Below are 24068 nucleotides of genomic sequence, written 5' to 3'. Positions count from 1 at the left end.
AGGAGTCAGCTGTGGCTGTGTTGAAGTATGTGAGGGAAGAGTCTAACCTCTGTTTTATTCAATTAAATCTAGATATAAAAGGCCCCTTAGATATACAAGATGCAAAAGGCTGAGGGGAGACCTCATTGCTCTCTATAACTCCCTGAGAGGATGTTGGAGCTGGGGATTGGTCTCTTCTCCCTACTATCAGGTGACAAAAGGAGAGGAAATGGCCTGAAATTGTGCCAGGGGAGGGTTAGAGGTTGGAGATTAGGAAAGATTTCTGTGCTGCAAGAGTGGGCATGCAGTGGAACAGGCTGCCCAGGGAGGTGCTGGAGTCACCATCCCTGGAGGGGCTCAAGAAATGCATGGCCATGGCCCTTGGGGACATGGTTTAGTGGCCATGGTGGTGCTGGGTTGCTGGTTGGATGTGATGGTGCTAGAGGGATTTTCCAGCTGAAACAATTCTGTGACCCTATAAGCATTTTAGCAACACCTACCAGCATGTTCCACCACAAGCCATTTGGTAGCCTCTTTCCACGCACACCTCTCCTCATGCACACATTTCAGTCCTGTTTTCCAGGGCTGTGCCAAACTCAGACTCACATCAGTACCAACTGTTTGCCTTTCTATAGTTAAATTACATCTTCCCTCTCTTTGCCTCCTCCTGCTTCATGGGGAACCTCAAAATGGATTCAAATTCTGCTAAGCCAAAAGAAGCTTTCCTTAGGTGGTCACACAATAGATTGCAGCCAGGCAGAGAGGGACCTGGGGGTAGTGGTTGACAGTAGGCTGAACATGAGCCAGCAGTGTGCCCAGGGGGCCAAGAAGGCCAAGGGCATCCTGGCCTGCAGCAGGAACAGTGTGGCCAGCAGGAGCAGGGAGGTCATTCTGCCCCTGTACACTGCACTGGTTAGGCCACACCTTGAGTCCTGTGTCCAGTTCTGGGCTCCTCAGTTCAGGAAGGAGGTTGAGCTGCTGGAAGGTGTCCAGAGAAGGGCAACAAGGCTGGGGAGGGGTCTGGAGCACAGCCCTGTGAGGAGAGGCTGAGGGAGCTGGGGTTGCTTAGCCTGGAGAAGAGGAGGCTCAGGGGAGACCTTCTTGCTCTTTACAACTCCCTGAGGGGAGGTTGTAGCCAGGTGGGGGTTGGTCTCTTCTCCCAGGCAAGCAGCACCAGAACAAGAGGACACAATCTCAAGCTGTGCCAGGGGAGGTTTAGCCTGGAGGTTAGGAAGAAATTCTTCATAGAGAGAGTGATTGCCCATTGGGATGTGCTGCCCAGGGAGGTGGTGGAGTCCCCATCCCTGGAGGTGTTCAGGAGGAGACTTGATAGGGTGCTTGGTGCCATGGTTTAGTTGATTAGTTGGTGTGGGGTGATAGGTTGGACACAATGATCTTGAAGGTCTCTTCCAACCTGGTTTATTCTGTTCTATTCCAAAAGGAGCAGCAGCTGGCTGGTGTTACAGCTCAGAGCCTCAGGTAATTGGAGAGAGGAGGGTAAAACTGCCATGGATTTGTGATGGTCAATAAAACATCACTGTGGCTGTGCAAGGCATAACTGAGCACTGGACAACCTGCCTGGCCACAGAGGTTTTAAATGTCAGGACCAATTCCAGCTTGGAGTGCACCCCCACTGAGCTCTGCCATGAAATTCCAGCACCAGCAGGGAAGGGGCAAGGCTCTGTTTTGTTTTACAGTGGAGGCTAACTACAGCAAACCTCTGCAGATAAAAGTGGACAGAACTTCCTACCCTGAAGGCTTCACCTTCAGATTATTACCCAAGCCTGCCTGGGGACAAAAAAAAAGTGATTCATTAACATCTGTGGGTCATCCCTTCAAGCTAAGAGCAACTGTGCTTGTGTAAAGAGCAGAACACTAACCCTAAATTTGCATTCAAAAAGCAGCAGGTAATAAGTGTTTACACTTAAAGTTGATGGGAAGTGTGGCTGTTTATTCCTTCTCCAGCTCAGGTCACAGTTGAGTCCCTTGGAGACAGATCATAAAACTCTGAGGGGATGTTTAGCTCATTCATCTCCCAAATGTGTCTTGCATATCATAAAAATAATGGGAGTCAAGTAAAATGCCAGTGCCCAGCTCTTACAGGGGCCTCCTGCTCTGAGTTAAAAGTGGTTGTGGTCATAGAATTGCAGAATGCTCTGGGCTGGAAGGGACCTCCAAAGCTCATCCAGTCCAACCCCCTCTGCACTCAGCAGGGACATCCTCCACTGGATCAGGTTGCCCAGAGCCCTGTCCAGCCTCACCTTGAATATCTCCAGGCATGGAGCCTCAACCACCTCCCTGGGCAACCTGTGCCAGTGTTCCACCACCCTCCTGGTGCAGAACTTGTTCCTCACATCCAATCTCAATCTCTTCTAATTTCAAATCATTGTCCCTTGTCCAATGATCTTTGAGATCTTTTGCAGCCTTATTGATTCTATGATCACTGCAGGCCTTTGTAAACAGTCTCCCTCCATCCTTGCAGCCCTCTTCAGGTACTGGAAGGCTGCTCTAAGGTTGCCCTGGAGCCTTCTCTTCTCCAGGCTGAAAACCCCCAGCTCCCTCAGCCTGTCTTCATACAGAGGTGCTCCAACCCCCTGATCATCTTTGTGGCTCTCTGGACCTGCTCCATCAGCTCCAGGTCCTTCCTGTATTGAGAGTTCCAGAGCTGCACACAGTACTCCAGGTGAGGTCTCACCAGGGCAGAGCAACGTGGCAGAATCACCTCTCAATCTGCTGGCCATGCTGGTCGGTGCTGTCCCTTCCCAGCTCAGTCCCTGCTCAGCAGCTGCACTCCCTGCAGCTCAGGCTGTGCTCCCAGGCAGCGGCTGCTGCCAGCACTGACAATGCTCAATGGCTCTGGGCAGTAGCAGGGGCTGGGGTGCAGAGCAAGGGCACTGCTGCATGTGGTGGACTATGTGGGGGTGCAGGGTAGAATCCCTCAGCAGTCAGCTGAAGGTCCCCTGCACTGCCCACTCCCCCCCACAGGCTCAGCCTTTTCCTCTGCACCCTCACACAGCCCTGCACTTGCAGAGCAGAGGGGACAGCACAGGTGACCCTGTGTGGTTGAAAGCAGACAAGAAAGGCTGTGGCCTTCCAGAGTGTCCAACTCTACATCTCAGTTATTATGTCTGGCACAATTCACATCATAAACTTTACTCCTAAGAGCTGCTTTTAAAGCAGCTGAGTAACAGATGTACCAAGAAGTGGATGGAAACTGGGACTGATGAGAATCCCTACCAGTGATTCACTCTCTCCATTTGCTTGGTTTGGAGACTGCAGCTCAGATCTGTGTATAGGAACCAGTAATAAATTGTGTTGCTGCTGAGGGCAGGTTTCTGCAATACACCAAATGCTAAGGTTCTAGTCCATAAATGCCTCCACTGCAAATAAGCCCTGAATCCATTATCTTTACAGCAGCTGCAGTCTGGAAAATGTGCTCCCTCTTCATTCAGTTCCCTCTTGAGTATCATTTTAACCAAGCAGCAGCCTTACTGTGTCCAGTTCTCAATTTAAGAAGGACATTGAGGCACTTGAAGGTGTCCAGAGAAGGGCAACAAAGCTGGGGAGGGGTCTGGAGCACAGCCCTGTGAGGAGAGGCTGAGGGAGCTGGGGTTGCTTAGCCTGGAGAAGAGGAGGCTCAGGGGAGACCTTCTTGCTCTCTACAACTCCCTGAAGGGAGGTTGTAGCCAGGTGGGGGTTGGTCTCTTCTCCCAGGCAAGCAGCACCAGAACAAGAGGACACAGGCTCAAGCTGTGCCAGGGGAGGTTTAGGCTGGAGGTGAGGAGAAAGTTCTTCCCAGCAAGAGAGATTGGCCACTGGGATGTGCTGCCCAGGGAGGTGGTGGAGTCACCACCCCTGGAGGTGTTCAACAAAGGCTTGGATGTGGCACTTGGAGTCATGGATTAGTTAGTCAGGAGGTCTTGGGTGACAGGTTGGACTTGCTGATCTCTGAGGTCTTTCCCAACCTTATTGATTCTATGAATGAGAAACAGAAAACAAAACAAACACCCAAACCCAAACCCCCAGCAACAAAAAGCCCAAAGCTCACTGGATGATCAAGGGGATTGATCCTTTGGGCCATTCTCCCCTTTCCTTTCATCAAGATAAAGGAAGGTTTCTACAAGATAAAATGGGTTTCACAGTGCACAGCCAAAGCAACAAGGGTAAGAGATGACAAAGTTCATCTTCCCACTCCTAGGCAGAACTTTGAGCCAGCAGTCTGCTCTCAAGGCCAAGAAGGCCAATGGTGTCCTGAGGGTGCATTAAGAGTGTGGCCAGAATGCTGAGGTTCTCCTTCCCTTCTATCATGCCCTAGTGAGGCCATATCTGGATTATTGTGTCCAATTCTAGACTCCTCACTTCAGGAGAGAGAGGCAGCTACTGGAAAGAGTCCAAAAGAGGGGCAGGAGGATGGCTGAAGCACCTCTCTTATTAGGAAAGGCTGAGAGACCTGGGGCTGCTTAACCTGGAGAAGAGCAGACTGAGAGGGGCTCTGGGCAGCCTGATCCAGTGGAGGATGTCCCTGCTCACTGCCAAGAGGGTTGGAGTAGATGATCTTTGGAGGTCCCTTCCAACCCAGACCATTGTATGATTTTATGATTCTCAATGCTAATCAATAGCTAAAGGGTAGAGGAGGAATGGATGGGGCTGGGCTCTTTTCAGTGGTGCCCAGTGACAGGACAAGGGGCAGTGGGCACAAACTACAACACAGAGCATTCCACTTGAATATAAGGAGAAACTTCTGTAATTTGAGGGTGCTGGAGGCCTGGAGCAGGCTGCCCAGAGAGGCTGTGCAGTCTCCTTCTCTGGAGACTTTCAAGATCCACCTGGATGTGTTCCTGTGGGACCTGCCCTGGGCAATCCTGCTTTGGGAAGGGGCTTGGACTCGATCTCTGCAGGTCCCTTCCAACTCCAACCATTCCATGATTCTATGGTCTTGTTCTGACTGAAAGTAACTAGTCAGTGTTTGCTGCAGGCTAGGAAAGGGAACAAAGCTACCCACACACCTACACAAACTCCACAACAAAATGCTTTTCAGTTATGCTTAGACATCCCAATAGAAGCATTTTAATCTAGATGTCAACATGAAAAATGAGACAGTTTTATCCCAATCAAAAGAATAAACTCCAGCTTATGTGTTTTGACACTTCCCAGCTGAAACATCTGACAGAAGTGTGTCAACTCTGACATAATTCTCCTGTTTCAACTGGTTGTTCCTTTGAATATCTTTAGACTAAGCCTATATCTAACAGGCACAGAGATGGGGTGCTGAGGGACATGGTTTAGCCCCAGCCTTGACAAGAGTTAGAGAATGATTGGAATGGATGGCTGCAAAGGGCTTTTTCAACTGAAATGAATCACAGAATCAAGAGAATTGTTAGGGTTGGAAGGGACCTCAAGGATCAGCCAGTTCCAACCCCCCTGCCATGGTCAGGGACACCTCAAACTGCAGCAGGTTGCTCACAGGCACATCCAGCCTGGCTGCAAACACCTCCAGGCAGGAGGCTTCCACCACCTCCCTGGGCAACCTGTGCCAGGCTCTCACCACCCTCATGGGGAACAACTTCTTCCTCACAGCCAATCTGAATCTCCCCACTTCTACTTTTGCTCCATCCCCCCCAGTCCTATCACTCCCTGACACCCTCAGAAGTCCCTCCCCAGCTTTCTTGTAGCCCTCAGTGAAAGGCCACAAGGTCTCCTCCAGCCTGCACAACCCCAACTCTCAGTCTGTCCTCATAGCAGAGCAGCTCCAGCCCTCTGCTCATCCTTGTGACTATGATTCTACATAACACCTGGAGTATGAAATAGAAGTCAACTATTCTGCCTGGGTGGAGGCCCCATCTCTGGAGACTTTAAAGGTCAGACTTGATGGGGCTCTGAGCAACCTGACTAGTTGGGGACATCTCTGCTTAAAGCAGTGTGGTTAGACAAGATGACCTTTGAGGGTCCTTTCCACCCTGATGCTTTCTGTGATTATCTAACTCTCCCAAGGCTGGGGCTAAACCATAGCCCTCAGCACCACATCTCTTCCTCTTTGAAACACCTCCAGGGACAGGGACTCAACCACCTCCCTGGGCAGCCTGTGCCAGTGGCTGAGAACCCTTTCAGGGAAGAAGTTTCTTCTATCAATGCCATTGCATCCCTGTAACATAAGCAGGCCCTTGGCACAGTTCAATTGCATCTATAAATAGACCACATCTCCAACTAGCAGCTGTGCAAGAACAATCACCACCAGAGAAAAGTCCAAAGGAGCAGGTTAGACAGTCCACCTGTGGAACCTTCCCTAATGAAGGCAAGGATTTTTCACTCAATAAAACACCATGGGATAAGTGATGCCTGCCTGAAGTCCAAAAAGACACCATCTCTTAAAAGCAAAATGAAGATCAACAGTGTGCACATAAAGGCAGCACTCATAGTAAAAGACAGAAGCTGTAAAACAAGTAAGAACAAAATCTGACTTTACAAGCCTCATTTCATGACATAATCACAAGCACTAAGGCAGCATATTGTCCCAGTGGGCAGCAAGTTCTGCTTGAGTCAGCAATGTGCCCCTGTGGCCAAGAAGGCCAATGGGATTCTGGGGTGCATTAAGAAGAACTCAGCAGGTTCTCCTCCCCCTCTACTCTCCCCTCCTGAGATACCATCTGGAGTATTGTGTCCAGTTCTGGGCTCCCCAGTTCAAGAGGGACAGGGAACTACTGCAGAGTGTCCAACAGAGGCTACAAGGATGCTGAAGGGACTGCAACATCTGTCTGAGGAGGAGAGGCTGAGAGACCTGAGGCTGTTCAGCCTGGAGGAGAGCAGGCTGAGAGGGGAGTCTCATGAATGTCTGTAAACATCTGAAGGGGGTGTGCCAAGAAGAATGAGCCAGGCTTTCTTTGGTGATGTCCTGTGAGGGGCAATGGATACAAACTGGAACCCAGGCACTTCCACCTCAAGATGAGGAGAAACTTCTTTGGTGTGAGGGTGCTGGAGCCCTGGAGCAGGCTGCCCAGAGAGGCTGTGGAGTCTCCTTCTGTGGAGACTTTCAACCCCCACCTGGATGCGTTCCTGTGTGACCTGCCCTGGGTGATGCTGCTTTGGCAGGGGGGGTGGACTGGATGATTTCCAGAGGTCACTTCCAGCCTCTACCATTCTGTGATTCTATGAAGTGTCTTTACCTTCTCTGCAGCCACAGAGAGTCTATGTTAACAGAACTGAAAATGAAAGAAAGGCCTCCAGCCAGGAGAGGACTTGAATCCCTGCTGGTATTTGATCTAGCTGAGGAGCCCAAGGTGAACCCTTATGTACTCAGTTACTCACACTGGATACTGGGTGAGCCCTTGAAAGGTCACATTGTCCAGCCACTTGCTCCCAGGCGTGAGCAGCAGCTGCTTTCTGGACAGAATGACATTTCAGCAGGCATTTATGTAACCTGTTTCAGGGATGAAGGCTACTCTCAGATAATCTCCTCTCCTAGCCTTAACATTTAGAAGTCTCCCTTGCTGTAATTTCAGTCCTTACTTGTTGAAGGAAAGCTATTCCCTTCTTCTCTGTGGAAGACTTACACACTGGAAGATGGTTACCATGCCAGGCAAATCATATCCTGGGCTGCAGCCAGAGGAGTGTGGGCAGCAGGGCAAGAGAAGGGATTCTGCCCCTTGGCTCTGCTCTGACCTCACCTCCATTCCTGCCACCACTTCTGGTGTCCCCAGCAGAAGGAGGACACAGAGCTGTGGAGTGAGTCCAGAGGAGGGACACAAAGATGATCCAAGGGCTGGAGCAGCCTCTGCTGTGAGGACAAGCTGAGGGAGCCTGGAGAAGAAAGGACTCCCAGGTGACCTTCTAGCTGCCTTCATGTACCTGAAAGGATCCTGCAGGAAGGCTGCAGAGAGACTTTTCCTGAGGGTGTCTAGAGACAGGACAAAGGGGAATGGTTTGAAGCTGAGGCAGGGAAGGGTTAGACTAGAGCTCTGAGGGAGAAGTTCTTCAGTCTGAGGGTGGTGAGACTCTGGAACAAGCTGTCCAGAGAGGTTGAGGATGCCTCCTCCCTGGAGCTGATGGAGGCCAGGTTGGATGAGGCCTTGAGCAGCCAAGGCTAGTGGAAAGGATGTTCCTGCTTACTGCACAGGGGGTCAGGCTAGATGACTTGGAGGTTCCTTCCAACCAGACCATTCCATGATTCTACGAACAGCCTCTCTGCCTACAGCAGGGAGGTTGGAGTAGATGAGCTCTGAAGTGCCTTCCAACCTAAGCTATTCTGTGCCTTAGTCTTCTTCTTGCTATCAGTACTCTTTTCTTTTTCCTACGACAATCCACAACCAGTCCACACATCCCAACTGCAGCACTTGAAACAGAAGGGAGTATTCCTCCTGGAATCTTATCATTGCCAAGCAGAGCAAATGCATCACTCCTGTGCCCATGGAATCTGTTTTGGCTGGAAAAGACCTGATACAGATTTGATCCAGGTCAGGATGCTGTTGGCCTTCTTGCCATATAGGCACAGGCTGGCTGTTGATCAACGCCCCCAGGGCTTTCTCTGCTGGGCAGTTTGCAGCCACTCTGCCCCAACCTGGGGGATTCAAGGGGTTCTTGTGACCCAAGTGCTGGAGCCAGCACTTGGCCTTGTTAACTCTCACATAACTGGCTGTGGCCCATCAGTCCAGCCAGTGAGGTCTGGTATATTCATATTAAGCCTTACCTTCCTCTTGCTGCATTGTCCTATCAAGATGTTTGCTGCTTTTGAAACTCTGTTCAACACAACCATCAAACCTGTCCCCAGATCCAGCCTAAGAGCCTCCTCTGGGTGCCCCTTTCAGAAGGGAGAAAGGTTGGGCTGAATCATAGAATGGTCAGGGTTGGAAGGGACCTCAAGGCTCAGCCAGTTCCAACCCCCCTGCCATGGCCAGGGACACCTCACACCACAGCAGGTTGCTCACAGCCACATCCAGCCTGGCTGCAAACACCTCCAGGCAGGAGGCTTCCACCACCTCCCTGGGCAGCCTGTGCCAGGCTCTCACCACCCTCATGGGGAACAACTTCTTCCTCACAGCCAATCTGAATCTGCCCACTTCTAGTTTTGCTCCATCCCCCCCAGTCCTATCACTCCCTGACACCCTCAGAAGTCCCTCCCCAGCTTCCTTGGAGCCCCCTTCAGATACAGGAAGGCCACAAGAAGGTCTCCTGGGAGCCTTCTCCTCTCCAGACTGCACAACCCCAACTCTCTCAGGCTGTCTCCAGAGCAGAGCAGCTCCAGCCCTCTGCTCCTCCTCGTAGCCCTTCTCTGGACACCTTCCAGCACCTCCAGATCCTTCCTGGCACAGAGGCTCCAGGACTGGCCCCAGAGCTCCAGCTGTGGTCTCAGCAGAGCCTGAGGACACGCTCCTACACTCTTGCTTTTTGGTCAAAGGAGATGAAAATGCCACAGGTCTTTCAGGGCCAGCATTTATAAGGACACTCAGCAGGACCTGCCTGCTCAGCCTTCACACAAGGAGTGCTAACTGAAGCTATGTTTATGAGTGAGATGAGGAAAGAGGAGAAAGCAGAGGAAGTGTTCCATGATGAGACACAGCACCCAGCCCTCACCACCATTCCCTCAGGGCAATGTTTCAAGCTCATTTGTCAGAGGCCACAAACACAAACAAAACCCACATGCACTTAGCATGGTTCCTCTGCATACTTCTCCATGGAAAAGTAATCTCCTGGGTTCTTCCTGCTCCTGCTGTGATTAGGCAATGCTCCACTTTAGTCAATATGACATCTGCCAATTGCACTCACAGCTCAGCCCTCATCAAACCTAATAGTTGGGTATCATTTCCCACTGACAGCAAGCTTGCAACATTTCCCTGCACTGGATGAGACATGCCCCCCTCAAATTACCTTTTGTTCAGTCTGCAGAGAGCCTCCAGCACAGGCTTATCTTAACTACTGCCTTCCTAAATTGCTTTGATATTCCTTTTCCTTAGGAAGCCTGAACCACACTGGGAATGCAAAATACACTCACAGCAGCTACCCCAGCTGAGTGCTGCTCCTAACAGACTGTGACCTCGGGAAGATTTCTAACTGGGCCTCCTACAGAGCTCTCTTTTTGCCAGGGTTTTCAAGGTTGCCAGAAGCAGAAGTACAGAATCACAGAATGGCAGGGGTTGGAAGGGACCTCCAGGGATCATCCAGTTCAATCCCCCTGCCAGAGCAGCAGCACCCAGGGCAGGTCACACAGGAGCGCATCCAGGTGGGGTTGGAAAGTCTCCAGAGCAGGAGACTCCACAACCTCTCTGGGCAGCCTGCTCCAGGCCTCCAGCACCCTCACACCTAAGAAGTTTCTCCTCATCTTGAGGTGGAACCTCCTGGGTTCCAGCCTGTACCTCTTTTTCCTTGTCCTGTCATTGGGCACCATTGGGCAGAGCCTGGCACCTTCCTCTTGCCACCCTCAGCTATCACAGTATCACAGTATAACCAAGGTTGGAAGACACCCCAAGGATCATCAAGTCCAACCTGTCCCAACAGACCCCACAACTAGACCATGGCACCAAGTGCCATGTCCAATCTCCCCTTGAACACCTCCAGGGACAGGGACTCCACCACCTCCCTGGGCAGCACATCCCAATGACAAACAACTCGCTCGGTGAAGAACTTTTTCCTCACCTCGAGTCTAAACCTCCCCTGGCACAGCTTGAGACTGTGTCCCCTATTGATAGACATTGATCAGATCCCTCTCAGCCTTCTCTTCCCCAGACTAAACAGCCCCAGGGCTCTCAGTCTCTCTTCACAGCAGAGCTGTTCCAGTCCCTTCATCATCCTCACAGCTCTCTGTTGGACTCTCTCCAGGAGGTCTCTGTCTCTCTTGAACTGGGAGCCCAAAACTGGACACAGGATTGCTGGTGTGGGGAGGTTCCTTGTTCCTTGTCCTATCCCTGGGCACCACCAAACAGAGCCTGGCACCTTCATCCTGACCCCCACCCCTCAGATATTGATAGACATTGATCAGATCCCTTTTCAGCCTTCTCTTCTCCAGCCTAAACAGCCCCAGGGCTCTCAGCCTTTCTTCATATCAGAGATGTTCCAGTCCCTTCATCATCCTCATAGGTCTCCACTGGACTCTCTCTAGCAGGTCTCCCTTGAATTGGGGAGCCCAGCTCAACTGAGGTGCCCAAAGCTGGATACTGAGCTGAGCTGCTCAGTACTTCCTACAGCCTGATGAACCCAAGTGGCTTTCACCAAACCCAGAGACAAATGATGCTGTTCTTTGTATCTCATTTCATTAGAAAACTGGGTCTCCTTTGCAGAGAAAGCCAGCAGGCCCCAACTGGGCATGGTTCTCCTGGGACAGCTGGATTCAGCACAACCCAGAGCACAGCAGCTTTCTGGCCACTGCTGTACAGTCCTGCAGGAAACAGAAGCTTCAGGGTTAAATCTCCAGATGTTAGTATGGAGAGAAGGCAGCTGAGGGGAGACCTTCTCACTCTCTGCAGCTTCCTGAAAGAAGGCTGCAGCCAGGTTGGAGCTGGCATCCCAGGCAAGAAGCCACACTCCACCAAGCCCTGCTCCACCAAAGATGCACCAAAAGCCCTTAGTGGAAATGCTCACTCACCACAGTCCCATGTCTGTTTTCCTCACCACGAGGGAGGTGATTCTGCCCCTCTGCTCTGCTCTTGTGTCACCCCACCTACAGCATTGCCTCCAGTTACGGTGCCCCCAGCACAAGAAGGACCTGGAGCTGTTGGAGAAGGTCCAGAGGAGGCCTCAAAGATGATCAGAGGGCTGGAGAACCTCCCCTGTGGGGACAGGTTGAGAGAGTCGGGGCTGTTCAGCCTGGAGAAGAGAAGGCTCCAGGGAGACCTTGGAGCAGCCTTCCAGCACCTGAAGGGGGCTACAGAAGAGCTGGGGAGGGACTTTCTGCAAGGACTTGGAGTGATAGAACAAGGGGGAATGGATTGAAGCTCGAGGAGGGGAGATTCAGACTGGATACTGGTATGAAATTCTTTACAGTGAGAGTGGTGAGACACTGGCACACGTTGCCCAGGGAGGTGGTTGATGCCTCCTCCCTGGAGGTGTTGAAGGCCAGGCTGGATGAGCAGCCTGGGCTGGTGGGAGGTGTCCCTGCTCATGGCAGGGAGGGTGGAACTGGATCATCTTTAAGGTCCCTTCCAACCCAAGCCATTCTATGACTCAATGATCAATCTCCTTCATGGTCTCAGGAGTCTCTTGCCCTCAAGGAAAGAGCCCTCCAGAGTCTCTTAGAGCAATCTGGCATTGAGCAAGGCAGCAGATGCTGTAGCAGCATTTTGCTCTCACTGGCCTGCTGTATGCACTGCTGAGAAGATCTTACCCAGAAGAAAAATATTTGTTTCAATCTCCAAAGCCTTTCTCCTCATTTTCTCCATTTGTTTACAGAGCAGAGCCTGCTCTCATCAACTCCAAGTTAAGTGCCAGATAAAAATCTAGTGTCCAAGTCAAGTGTTTGCTAGGCTTGAAGTGCCTGCAAGAGGATGCACATTCTGAAGAGGAATTTTTACAGCCTAACAAACCACTGCTTTCCCCAGGGTGGGGTTCAAACCTGCAGTGAACTGGGAGTATTGATCTGGGGCCAAATTGGGGAAAATGAATTGCTGTGAAACTGCATTTATTGCCCAAGTCAACCTTAACATAGACTTCATTTACCCACTCTTCACCAGCAGCATTTCCAAGCAGCCCTTCTGAGGAAAGGACAAAGACAAAAAGCACACACAAAAAAATAAAGGATGAATAGCTGAGAATCATAGGATCAATAAGGCTGGAAAAGACCTCAGAGATCAGCAAGTCCAACCTAGCACCCAACACCTCCTGACAACTAAACCCTGGCTCCAAGTGCCACATCCAAGCCTTTCTTGAACACCTCCAGGGGTGGTGACTCCACCACCTCCCTGGGCAGCACATCCCAGTGGCCAATCTCTCTTGCTGGGAAGAACTTTCTCCTCACCTCCAGCCTAAACTTCCCCTGGCACAGCTTGAGACTGTGTCCTCTTGTTCTGGTGCTGCTTGCCTGGGAGAAGAGACCAACCCCCACCTGGCTACAACTTCCCTTCAGGGAGTTGTAGAGAGCAAGAAGGTCTCCCCTGAGCCTCCTCTTCTCCAGGCTAAGCAACCCCAGCTCCCTCAGCCTCTCCTCACAGGGCTGTGCTCCAGACCCCTCCCCAGCCTCCTTGCCCTTCTCTGGACAGTTAAAAAGAAAAGAGGTTACTACTTTAGAGGGAATTCTCACTAAAATACACATAGCACCTAGACAGGATTCATTGGGATTCTCTAACCTGATTGTCCCTGATTACATACGGGGGGAGGTGAAACAGACTCATTTTGAATGCACTGCTTGCCATGCATGTTGTGTGACAACTGAGCTCTTTTGGTGCTTCTAAAGTAAAAGCTGAAAGTGCTGCTGTGCAAGGCCAGGAGTTTGGGTTTGCTAGCATTTAGGGGTTTTTAAACAGTGATGCTCAGGCAACACAGAATCACAGAATGGTCTGGTTGGAAGGGACCTCCAAAAGTCATCCAGCCCAAGCTCCCTGCCATGGGCAGGTGGGACACCTCTCAACTAGACTTGGCTGCTCAAGGCCTCATCCATCCTGGCCTTAAAAACTGTATTGGGTTGGACTGAGCTGGAGCTAATTCTCCTCACAGCATCTTTCTAGTGCTGTGTTTTGCAGCAGCAGTTGGTAACACAGCAGTGTTTTGGCTACTCTTGAATCCAGTATCCAGGCTGTGTGCTTTCAACATTTCCCTGCTCAAGAGTATTTTGAGGGGTGGGCAAGATCTTGGGAGGGGACACGGCTGAGCCAGCTGACCCAGACTGGCCAAAGAGATATTCCATACCACATGACACCAGCTCAGGTGTAAGAAGGAAGTGAAAGAAGGAAGTGTGGGGATTCATCCATGGCGTTTATCCTCCCAGGTAACCACCAAGCTCAGGGAGCCCTGCTGCCCGAGAGCGACCAGCGTCCTGCGGATGGGCAGTAGAGACCAACAGCTCTCTCTCTGCTCTTTTGCTTCTGCAAGGTCCTTTGCTGTTTGCTTAGTAGTGTTATTAAAATTGCTCCTATCCTATTCCTGGCTTCTGTTATATTTTCTTTCCCTGCTCCTCCTGTTCACTTAAGAGGGGGAGTGATGGAGTGGCTTTGGTGGGCAGCTGGCCTCCAGGCCAGGGCCAAACTACCATAAAAACCCCAAGGGAAGAGGCATCCAAAACAACTCTGTGCAACCTGTTCCAGAGTCTCACCAACCCCCACAGTGAAGAACATCTTCCTCAGCTCCAGTCTAACCCTGCTCTGCCTCAGCTTCAAACCATTCCCCCTTGGCCTGTCTCCAGACACCCTTAGGAAGAGTCTCTCTGCAGCCTTCCTGTAGGATCCCTTCAGGTACCGGAAGGCAGCTAGAAGATCCCTCTGGAATCTTCTCTTCTCCAGGCTGAACACCCCCAGCTCCCTCAGCCTGTCCCTTGTGGCCTCCCTCAGGACTCACTCCAACTGCTCTATGTCCTTCTCATGCTGGGGACACCAGAACTGGATGCAGTATTCAAGGTAGGGTCTCCCAAGAGATAAAAATGTGACTATTTCAGCAGTAGATAAATGCTACATAACCACTCCTTAATAGCAGTTTATCCTATAAAAATAATTCTACCCCTCTCTGAGCACTGATGCCTGGAGACAGCAGCAGTTCAATGAATATAAATTGTACCCAGACTCCAAAATATGCTTTGACAGATGAAAAAATTACAATACCAGCTTCCTAATGCTGACTGATGGTGTTTTGCAAAGGAATGGAAGGTTCTCGTGGCAGCACTTCCACAAGCAGCAAGCTCTCACTTCAACAACTGGGAGCTCAGCTGATCTTGCAGGCTTCCCAATGACCTTTTGCTTCAGTTCACTAACTTCAGCTCATATTCACTCTGGTTACTGTGAAAGACACACGAAGCACAGAGTCACTCTGGTTGGAGAAGACCCCTGGGATCACCAAGGCCAACCACTGACCCTGCTCGACAAACTTCCCCACTAAACCATATCCCCAAGCACCACATCTAAACCACCTTTAAACACATCCAGGCTTGGGGACTCCACCACCTCCCTGGGCAGCCTGTGCCAATCTCTGACCGCTCTTGCTGGGCACAAATCCTTCCTCACGTCCACTCTAAACTTGCCCTGCTGCAGCTTGACAAACCTCACGCACACAAACCTCATGTTTAAGAGCCTTCCCCCTTGACTGATATCATTTTTGCCTGCAAAGCCAAAGCACTGACCAGGCTGGGAGGAGGATGGATGCATGGATGGGATGGATTAGAGCATTCCCAGGGAAGAGCAGCGTCCCTCCTGGCAACCACCGTGCCCTCTAGTGGGGACAGCCCTGCTCCTGCCAGAGCCTCGCTCCCACACATCTCAGCCACAAGAATCTGGGGTTTAAACATAGCCAGAAGCAGCCAGACAAGCCTGGGGATACCTAAACAATTATTTGACTCGAATTGATCCAACCTGATTTTAACCAGCAAGGGAATTCTGAGGAGCTGGCAAAAAACCCAAGCAGCTGTCATTTTTTCCCCCGTCTGCTGGAATCGTGGCACATCCCTCCAGCAGCATCCTCTGAAACCCTTTCCTGGCTCCAGCTCTGCCAGGAAACACTAAATGTTTCAATTTCTGGGCAGCTACTTCATTCAGTTTCAAGAAGGTGTTTTGTAACCCAGCGTCTGAGGAGTCTGTCAAGGCAGCCTCCCTTTAAGAGCTGGCAGCTCCTTGGAGGACTTTTTATTGCTGTTTCTTTTCTTTTCTTCCCCCCCCCACTTTCATTCTTCCAAGGTTTTCCCTGAGCTGGTCTGAAGCCATACAGAAAATGCTAAACACAGCAGCAACACTTTTCATTTTGACTCCCAGCACCTGAAGTTGAATTTCCCTGGCTTTACATAATCACCCTCATACTGATTACACACAGCCCCTCACTGGTGGGTTTCCCACACACACACACAGAGCCGTATTAAAAACACACACACCAAAAAAACCTCCCAAGCCCAGCAACGAAAGCATGTCAAAGACACTGATTACAACAATGGCATCTAATTCTTGCTGTCATAACAGAGACTTTTCAACCAAGAAGGAAGGAAAGGATGTCAAAGACACAAACACGTAGCTGTCAAAGCTGCCATGGGACCGTCCATCTTCCACCAGCTGAAGAAAACAGTCACTCGCTATTAACTACCCAACTTGCACTGACTAGCAGAGTAATGTCTGCCTGGTTGGAAACTCCTTGATGCTTCCCATCACTCTCGGGAAGGCACAAGCCGCTAGTGAAATGATTTACAGCAAGCAAGTTGTCGGTACGTCTTCTATTTAGCACCTCCCGGTGCAGGCATTTGATGCCTGCTCCCCCTGGAGAGGCTAACTCAGCGCTGGGGGGAGGGGGGGGACGGACGGAGGGTGTTATCTACCCGCTGGCAAATTATATTGCATTTAGTCAGCACTCACTTCCTACGTGCTGGATACAATGGCTGGAATCAATCACAAACTTTGTGAGCTCAGCCCACTGCCCCGGGAATTTCGACAACACAGCCCTTGGCTTTTTCTAATGCCACCCCCCACCCCCCCTTCCTTTCCCCTTCTAACTAACATTAACAAACACCAACATGTGTTGCCCGCAGCGCTTCAGAGCGGCAAACATACATTTTGCAGCAGCGCATTAAAAGTCTCCTCCTGGTTTTTTCCCTCCGGCCCCAAGCGACATGTGAGCCCCGAGCAACCTGCTGAGCTACCTTGTCATTAAGCAATTCCCCGACTCGGTGGTAGGCCCCTGCCTGGGAAAATCCCCGCTCTGTCTGGCACATTATCTCACCGAGCACTTCCAAAAGCTCCCCAGTCTCCCTTGTTCGGGTCAGCGACGCCGTGACCACAGAGCTCTGCGCATTTGTATCAGACCTTTTGGAAGAGGCAGAAGGGGCAGCTCTGCTGCAGCGGGGAGGCTGCTGAGCGTGTTTCATGTGATAAGAATCTGGCTGCTATTTCAAATACAAAAGGCACGGCTTTTGAAAAACCTCCAGAAGCTGCCGCGGCAAGGTCCCCTGGCACACAAACCCCCCACGACTTTCCTCATTCCTTCCTTCAACGTCTCTCTGCAAACCTGCCAAGCTTTCCTTCAGCGGCTTTCCCCTCCGCAGCCCAGGGACCGTGGGATACAGAGGCTTTAGCCATCAAAAGGCAACCCCACGCTGGGGTGACACTGTAGCCCAGGAGAAAGCACGCACAGGTGCCATGTGTCGCCACTCACAGGTGTCTCCGAGAAGGGCTGACAAGAGGACCCCAAAACTATCACAACCAAGCTCAGGCAACAGAGTGAGCCTCTCCCAACTACCCAACAGGTCCCACAGCGGGGCTTCTCCCGTTCTCTTGCAGCCGGGTTTCCAGGGAAGGCTGCAGGCTACTGCCTGCCGCGGAGGAGCAGAGTGCCCGCTAGCTCTGCCAGGCAGCGGCTGCAGCCAAACTTTGCCTCCAGACCCCTTTTGCCTCCAGCCACCTCCACGACTCGCTGCCGCTGGGGGTAGGGGGGGGAAGGAATGCTGCCGGATCGCCCCGACCCGCGGCTCACCGGGGGGCTCCGGTTTCTCCGTCCTTCCCCTCCCAGCGTTTGTGGGGAGCCCTTCGCCTTCGGAAGTGCCTCCTCCGTGGCTGGGAAGGAGGCTCCGCGGAAACCCGCGAAGGGGCTTGGGGAGGGCAACAGCACCAGCTCCCAGGGACGGTGGGGAAGATTTACACCAAGAGAAAAGTCCCAAATTCTCATTTAAAACAATTTTAAAATGAAGTCATAGAGAGGTCTTTCCGGAGCAGCCGGGAGAGGGAGGAGTGAGAAACCGGGACCGCGGCTCCCCCCGGGCCTCGCCGGGAGTAGGGGGACGCCAACCTCCACCCCCTCAAGCCGTTCGCCTTCCTCGGTACGCGGTCCGCGGAGCTGCAGGCTGAGCCCATACAGGAAGGCGGCCCGGCCGCTCGCCCCCGGCCCGTCGCCCCCGGCCGCGCTGGGCCCCGCCCGGCAGGTACCGGCCTCTCTTACCGTGGCTCTGCCTCGGCGCCGTCGCTCCGCCGGCGAGCTGGCAGCGCTCGCTCAGGCACTGGAAAAGTAATAGAAATCCAGCGGCTAGTTTGCTCCTCCGCAGCCTCGCCATCGCACGGAGCCTGCCGACACAACTCTGCGGGCTGCGGGCTGCTCCTCGGCGCTGCCGGGGCAAGTCCGGCTGGAGCGGGGGGCGCGGCGGAGAGCAGCCCTAGCAGGCGCCGAGTCGCCCAGCCCTCGGTCCGGTCCTCATACAGCAGAGCTGCAAGGACGAGCCACTAGTGCTGCTGGCGCTGGACTGGGTCTGCGAGGGGGGGCGGTGGTGGAAGTGGGGGGGTGAGCTCCGTCCCCCCGAGTTGCAGAGCCGCGCTCAGTACAGCGGCATCGCGGCTGCGGAGGCAGCCCAGCCTCGCCTGCCCGGTGCCAAACTCTTCCCTGCTCGCAGCTCGCTGATGGATTTTAGGAGAAGCCGCCGAGAGAGATCCTCCTTTCCTGGCTGCCCCCACCCAGCGCACTTCCCCCGCAGGCTGCCTTGGGGACGGAGCCTCCCCTCGGCACACCGCTACCGACCGAACCAAAGCGAGACGAGCAGGGAAGCTCCCAGCCAGAGCCCAGCAGCCGGGGGCGGGGGGGGGAGAGCGGGATCCGGGGGGCGGGCGGGCGGATGCGCTGCGGGAGGGGATGTGCGGGGCGATAGGGGGAACAACTTCTCCTTCGGGGCGGTTTCCGCGACCGGCGGGGTTTGTGCGAGGCCCGAGGGCAGGCGCGGGAGGCGGGGATTCCCCCGACCCACAGCGCGGCCCTTCCGCGCTGACTCCGCCGCCCGCTGCGCAAAGGGTGAGCGAGGAGCTCGCCTGGGGCCGCGTCCCGGCTGCCCCCCTCGCCCGGCCTCCCCCGCTCCCCACCGCAGGAGCGCGGCGGGGCGCAGGCGCCGGGGCTCTACCGTCCCTTCCGCCGCCGCCCGCGGTGGAGCAGTTCCGCGGGCGCGCTATGCTCCGAGGGTCGGGGAGAGGAGCAGCAAAGAGGGTGCCAGGAGCCGCCGCCTCCCCCGGGCACCCGGCTAACAGCGCAGCTCGTCGGCCCCGCCGCGCCGAAGCCTGCAGTGCTCGGCGGGAGGCCGGGGACGGTGCTCGGCCCCTGCGCGGGGTGTGCGAGGGCAGAGGGAGGCAGCACCGGGGAGAGAGAGCTCCCATCCCGGTGCTCGAAAGTTGCTTGGGATGGATCTTCCTGTTCCCGGAGGGAAAACTACACCAACCCTCCCCAAAACCCTCTTTGCAAACCAAAACCAATAACATAAATCACGGAATCCGAGACTCAGAATCGCTTTGATGACAAAAGCCCTTGAAGATCATCCAGTCCAACCATTCTGTAACAGTACCAAGGCTGGGGCTAAGCCATGACCCTCAGCACCACATCTCTGCCTCTTGAAGCGCTTCCAGGGATGGGGATTCAACCACTGCCCTGGGCAGTCTGCTCAGAGTATCACAGAATCATCAAACTCTTTCAGTTGGAAGAGTCTTTTAAGGTCAACCTTCAGCCCACCACCACCATGGCCATTAAACCACGTCCCCGAGTGCCATGGCCACACATTTCTTGCACACCTCCAGGGATGGTGACTCCAGCACCTCCCTGGGCAGCCTGTTCCAATCCCAGACCACTCTTGCAGCATTTTTTCCCCTGCCCCGCTCTCCAACCTAACTCTCCCCTGGCACAACTTCAGGCCACTCCTCCTCGTTTCACAACCTGATGCTAAGGAGAAGACACCAACCCCCACCTCACTACAACCTCCTTTTAGGTAGTTGTAGAGAGCACTGAGGCCTCCCTTCAGTGTTTGAGAACCCTTTCAGGGAAGGAGTTTCCCCCAAGGAGCCAACCTAAACCTGCCCTGGTGCGAACGGAGGCGGTGTCCTCCGCTCCTATCGCTCGTTCCGATCGACATGCTTAATTAAACGCTCTGTGAGCAGTCCCATCCCCTGCATTAATCTGGGAACAACAGCAAGGAGCCAGAGACTTGCAGAGGCCACATCAGTCAAAGCCAGGCAAGCGAAAAGGGGCACCGGCGAGCCGGGCCCTGGCTTTTTACCGGTTCAGCAAACTCTGTCCCCCCGGTAGTCAGTTCGGCCCCGTGTAGGGAGCCACGAAGGCACCAGCCTTGCTGCAGAATAATTGCATTAATTAGGGCAACAATTAAATTAATCAAATAAATAGGGCTGAGGAATGCCAAATGTAGCAGATAACTAATACTTAATCACAAAAGAACGACCAGTAACGAGGTTATGTTTGCCCTTAATTTACCACCGCTCCGAGATTAAGAATTCATCAGCTCCATTGTAATTGTCTCCCTCTTTAATCTTTGATGTGCTTAGGTGGTAAATCACAGCAGAACCCTCGTGGCTTTAAGAAGTGTGTTTGAAGTCCAGGCAGAAATTTGCAAACTCTTTTTTCCCCACTCAAATTCAAATGGGATGCTGGAGGAGAATGCTGGAAAGGTTTGTTGTACCTCTGGAGTTCACTGTGGGCCCCCCCTAGTCCAACCTTTTTGGATGCCACCTTAAACCCCCCCTCCCCAGGAGCAGGTCAAGCCTTGCTAGAAAATGCATGTGGAAATTAGAATCACAGAACCATTTTGGTTGGAAAAGCCCTTGAAGATCGTCCAGTCCAAGCATGCTTGAACTCTACCAAGGCTGGGGCTAAGCCATGGCCCTCAGCACCACATCTCTGCCTCTTGAAACACCTCCAGGGATGGGGACTCCACCACCTCCCTGGGCAGCCTGTTCCAATGCCTGACCACTCTTGCAGCAAAGAAAAATTTCCTAATCTCCAACCTAAACCTCTCCTGGGGCAACTTGAGGCCATTTCCTCTCATCCTATCACTTGTTGATAGGGAGATCTACCCCCACCTGGCTCCAACCTCCTTTTAGTGAGTAATAGAGAATGAGAAGGTCTCCCCTCAGCCTCCTCTTCTCCATACTAATCACCCCCAGTTCCCTCAGCTACTCAACACCAGCCCTCTTCTCCAGACCCTTCCCCAGCTTTGTTGCCCTTCTTTGACCTGCTCCAGCTCCTCAATGTCCTTCTTGGATTGAGGGCCCCCAAACTGACCCCAGCACTCAAGGCACAGCCTCACCAGTCTAGGGGCACAAACATTTCCCTGGTCCTGCTGGCCACCTCATTGCTGATCCAGGCCAGGATGCTGTTGGCCTTCTTGGCCACCTGGGCACACCCTGGCTCATCTTCAGCTGTCACTCGACATCCCCCAGGTCCTTTTCTGCTGGGCACTTTGCGGGCACCCTGCCCCAAGCCTGGGGCACTTGTGGGGTTGTTGTGACCCCGGTGCAGGACCCAGCACTTGGCCTTGTTGGATCTCATGCAATTGGCCTCAGCCAACAACAATAATAATCCTAATGATTAATAATCCTAATAAATGAGCACGTTGTTGCTGGAGAGGTGTTCATTCCAGCAGCAGGGCTCCTTGTCATTTATAGAGCCGCTTGAAGGCTTCCTGAGGGTACAAGCTGTATGCATTTGGAGCACGGGTGCCTGAGCTGCCTTTTCTTTTCTCCTCTGCGTTCTCTGTCTCCACCATCTTTGCACATTGTCTCACCTCTCTTAGGGATACAGCTTGCAGTGGCACAAACAGCAGTGCCTCTGTAGAAAGCAGATGTGAGTGCTTTCATTTTGCCCAGCCCAGCCCGCCGCCTCGTATTTGTGTCTTCCCGTGTAGCTCCGGCATCCCTGATTATAACATCAATCAGCCAGGAAAGGAGGGTGGGAAGAGTCTCCTTGTTCGCTGTATTCCACTGGCATTTTGCTTGCTCACACTCATTCACACATGCAGTTAAGGGCTTTTTTCTCTCGCTTTTCCCTTTTTTACCCTCTCCCCCTCTCTCTCCCCCTCCCTCTCCCCTTCTCCCCTTCCCCCCTCCCTCTCCCCTTCTCCCCTTCCCCCCTCCCTCTCCCCTTCTCCCCTTCCCCCCTCCCTCTCCCCTTCTCCCCTTCCCCCCTCCCTCTCCCCTTCTCCCCTTCCCCCCTCCCTCTCCCCTTCTCCCCTTCCCCCCTCCCTCTCCCCTTCTCCTCTCTCCTCTCTCCCCTTCTCCTCTCTCCTCTCTCCCCTTCTCCTCTCCCCCTCTCTCCCCTTCTCCTCTCCCCCTCTCTCCCCTTCTCCTCTCCCCCTCTCTCCTCTCTCCCCTTCTCCTCTCCCCCTCTCTCCTCTCTCCCCTTCTCCTCTCCCCCTCTCTCCTCTCTCCCCTTCTCCTCTCCCCCTCTCTCCTCTCTCCCCTCTCTCCCCTCTCCCCTCTCTTCCCTCTCTCCCCTCTCCCCTTCTCCTCTCCCCCCCCCCCTCTCTGTTTTTCTTTCCTCTTTCTTTCCCCCTCTCTCAACACAGCCTTTTCAACCTGCACATTTCCTGGCCTTGCTGCAATCTGATTAGGTAAAGCAGCCTTTTTGATGTTTCTTTTCTTTCTCTCTTGTTTTGTTCTTTTCTTTAACCACGTTGCTGTTCCTTCCCTTTGGTGACAGGCACAGGTGAGATGTCCCTCAGCTGCACTCCTGTGAGCCTTCAGTGCTAGCCCAAAAGGATCCCAAGCATAAATCCAGGCTGGGTGAGGAGTGGCTCAAGAGCAGACTGGAGGAGAAGATCTCAAAGGTATCAGCTGATAACAAACCCCCCAAGAGCCAGCAACAGTTGCCAGCAGCCCAGCAGGCAGCTGAGCTGCATCCAGAGCAGGGAGAGCAGCAGCACTGCTCTGTTGAGACCCCACCTGCAGCACTGCCTCCAGTTCTGGGGCCTGAGCACAAGGACCTGGAGCTGCTGGAGAGGGTGCAGAGGAAGCTTCAAAGGCTGCCAGAGAGCTGGGTACAGGCTGAGAGAGCTGGGTCTGTTCAGCCGGGAGAAGAGAAGGCTCCAGGGAGACCTTGGAGCCTGAAGGGGGCTACAGGAAAGCTGGAAACAGATGTTTGACAAGGGCTTATAGTGAGAGCGTGAGGGACAAAGGACTGAAGCTTGAGAAGGGCAGATTTAGACTGGAGATTGGGAAGAAATTCTTTCCAGTGAGGATGATGAGACACTGGCACAGGTTGCCCAGGGAGGCTGTGGCTGCCTCCTCCCTGGAGGTGTTCAAGGCCAGGTTGGATGAGGCCTTGAGCAGCCTGGGCTGGTGGGAGGTGTCCCTGCCCATGGCAGGGGGATTGGAACTGGATGAGCTTTAAGGTCCCTTCCAACCCCAACCATTCCATGAATCCATATCACCTGCTTTAGCTTTTGAGAAGTGAAGGAAGAATGTGTGTTTCATTTGTCAAGAAGAAGCTGGTGAGTAGTAGCAGCACTTGTGAGAGTGGGGAGAATGCCTCTGTAACTCTCTTCTAGGAGAAAAAGCAAGTGAGTTCTCCTTCCATGAGCTTGCACTTGCCATAGTTCTGCAGAGGCTTGTGCCTGCATATGAATAAATTGACTACAGCCAGCAGTATCTCCTGTAAGAGAGCAGCCTCTAGCAAGTAACCACTTTACCAGCTGCAGGGAGAAAAAGATGTAGGTAATTGCAGAGCCATCAACAACACTTGGTCTGCCAGGACTGGTCCCCACGGGGGCAAGGCTCACTGTGTAACCCTTATGTGAGGAACAGTCCACAGCCTCACGTTACAAGCATCAGGGGTTGCCTCCTCCTCCCTCTCTTTGGAGCTCTGCCAGGGGCTGATTATGGCGGGGAAGGTGAATGGCATCGCTACTGGGGATTTGGCTGAGGCCTTGGGCTTAGTGCTGTAAAAGAGAGGTGCCAGAGCTGTGAATTCAGAGTGCTGCCCAGCTGGCAGCTGCCTGTGACTTTCCCAGCTCAAAGGAGGAGCGCAGGCTTTCAGCTGAATCACTGAAGGGCCCTGCGAAACCCGGGCGTGAGGCGTGGAGCAGGGACACCGCTTGTTAGACAGGCAAGGGCTGAAGTTTCCCAGAGAAGCAGCACTGCACTCTTAAAGGAGTCCTGGTTTCCCAGACCCCCTGGCTGGGAAAGCCCTGACCCTCCCCACTCAGCTTGATATCCTGGGGCAAACACAGAGGTTCCCTT

At 53.2% G+C, this 24068-nt stretch overlaps 2 protein-coding genes across 2 annotated transcripts in view; both read right to left on the bottom strand.

Annotated features, from left to right (window-relative positions):
- Positions 1-18617, bottom strand: part of PLXDC2 (plexin domain containing 2) — a 369954-nt gene extending 351337 nt beyond the window's left edge. The window contains exon 1 of the mRNA XM_054171328.1: positions 18013-18617. Coding sequence (XP_054027303.1) covers positions 18013-18124 — 112 coding nt within the window. The 5' untranslated portion in view covers positions 18125-18617. The remainder of the gene's footprint in view (positions 1-18012) is intronic.
- LOC128898281 (skin secretory protein xP2-like) lies at positions 18291-19205 on the bottom strand. The gene has a single exon (XM_054171160.1). The coding sequence runs from the start codon at positions 19203-19205 to the stop codon at positions 18291-18293; it is 915 nt and encodes a 304-aa protein (XP_054027135.1).
- Positions 19206-24068: the final 4863 nt, after the last annotated feature.

This window comes from Dryobates pubescens, chromosome 21, assembly GCF_014839835.1.
Source record: "Dryobates pubescens isolate bDryPub1 chromosome 21, bDryPub1.pri, whole genome shotgun sequence".
Lineage (NCBI taxonomy): Eukaryota > Metazoa > Chordata > Aves > Piciformes > Picidae > Dryobates > Dryobates pubescens.
Note: the sequence above shows the minus strand (reverse complement) of the source record. Positions and strands in the feature narration are given on the sequence as shown.

What these genes read in the sequence shown, in the direction of transcription:
- LOC128898281 (XM_054171160.1), bottom strand. Translation starts at nt 19,205, where the DNA reads ATGGGAGCTCTCTCTCCCCGGTGCTGCCTCCCTCTGCCCTCGCACACC.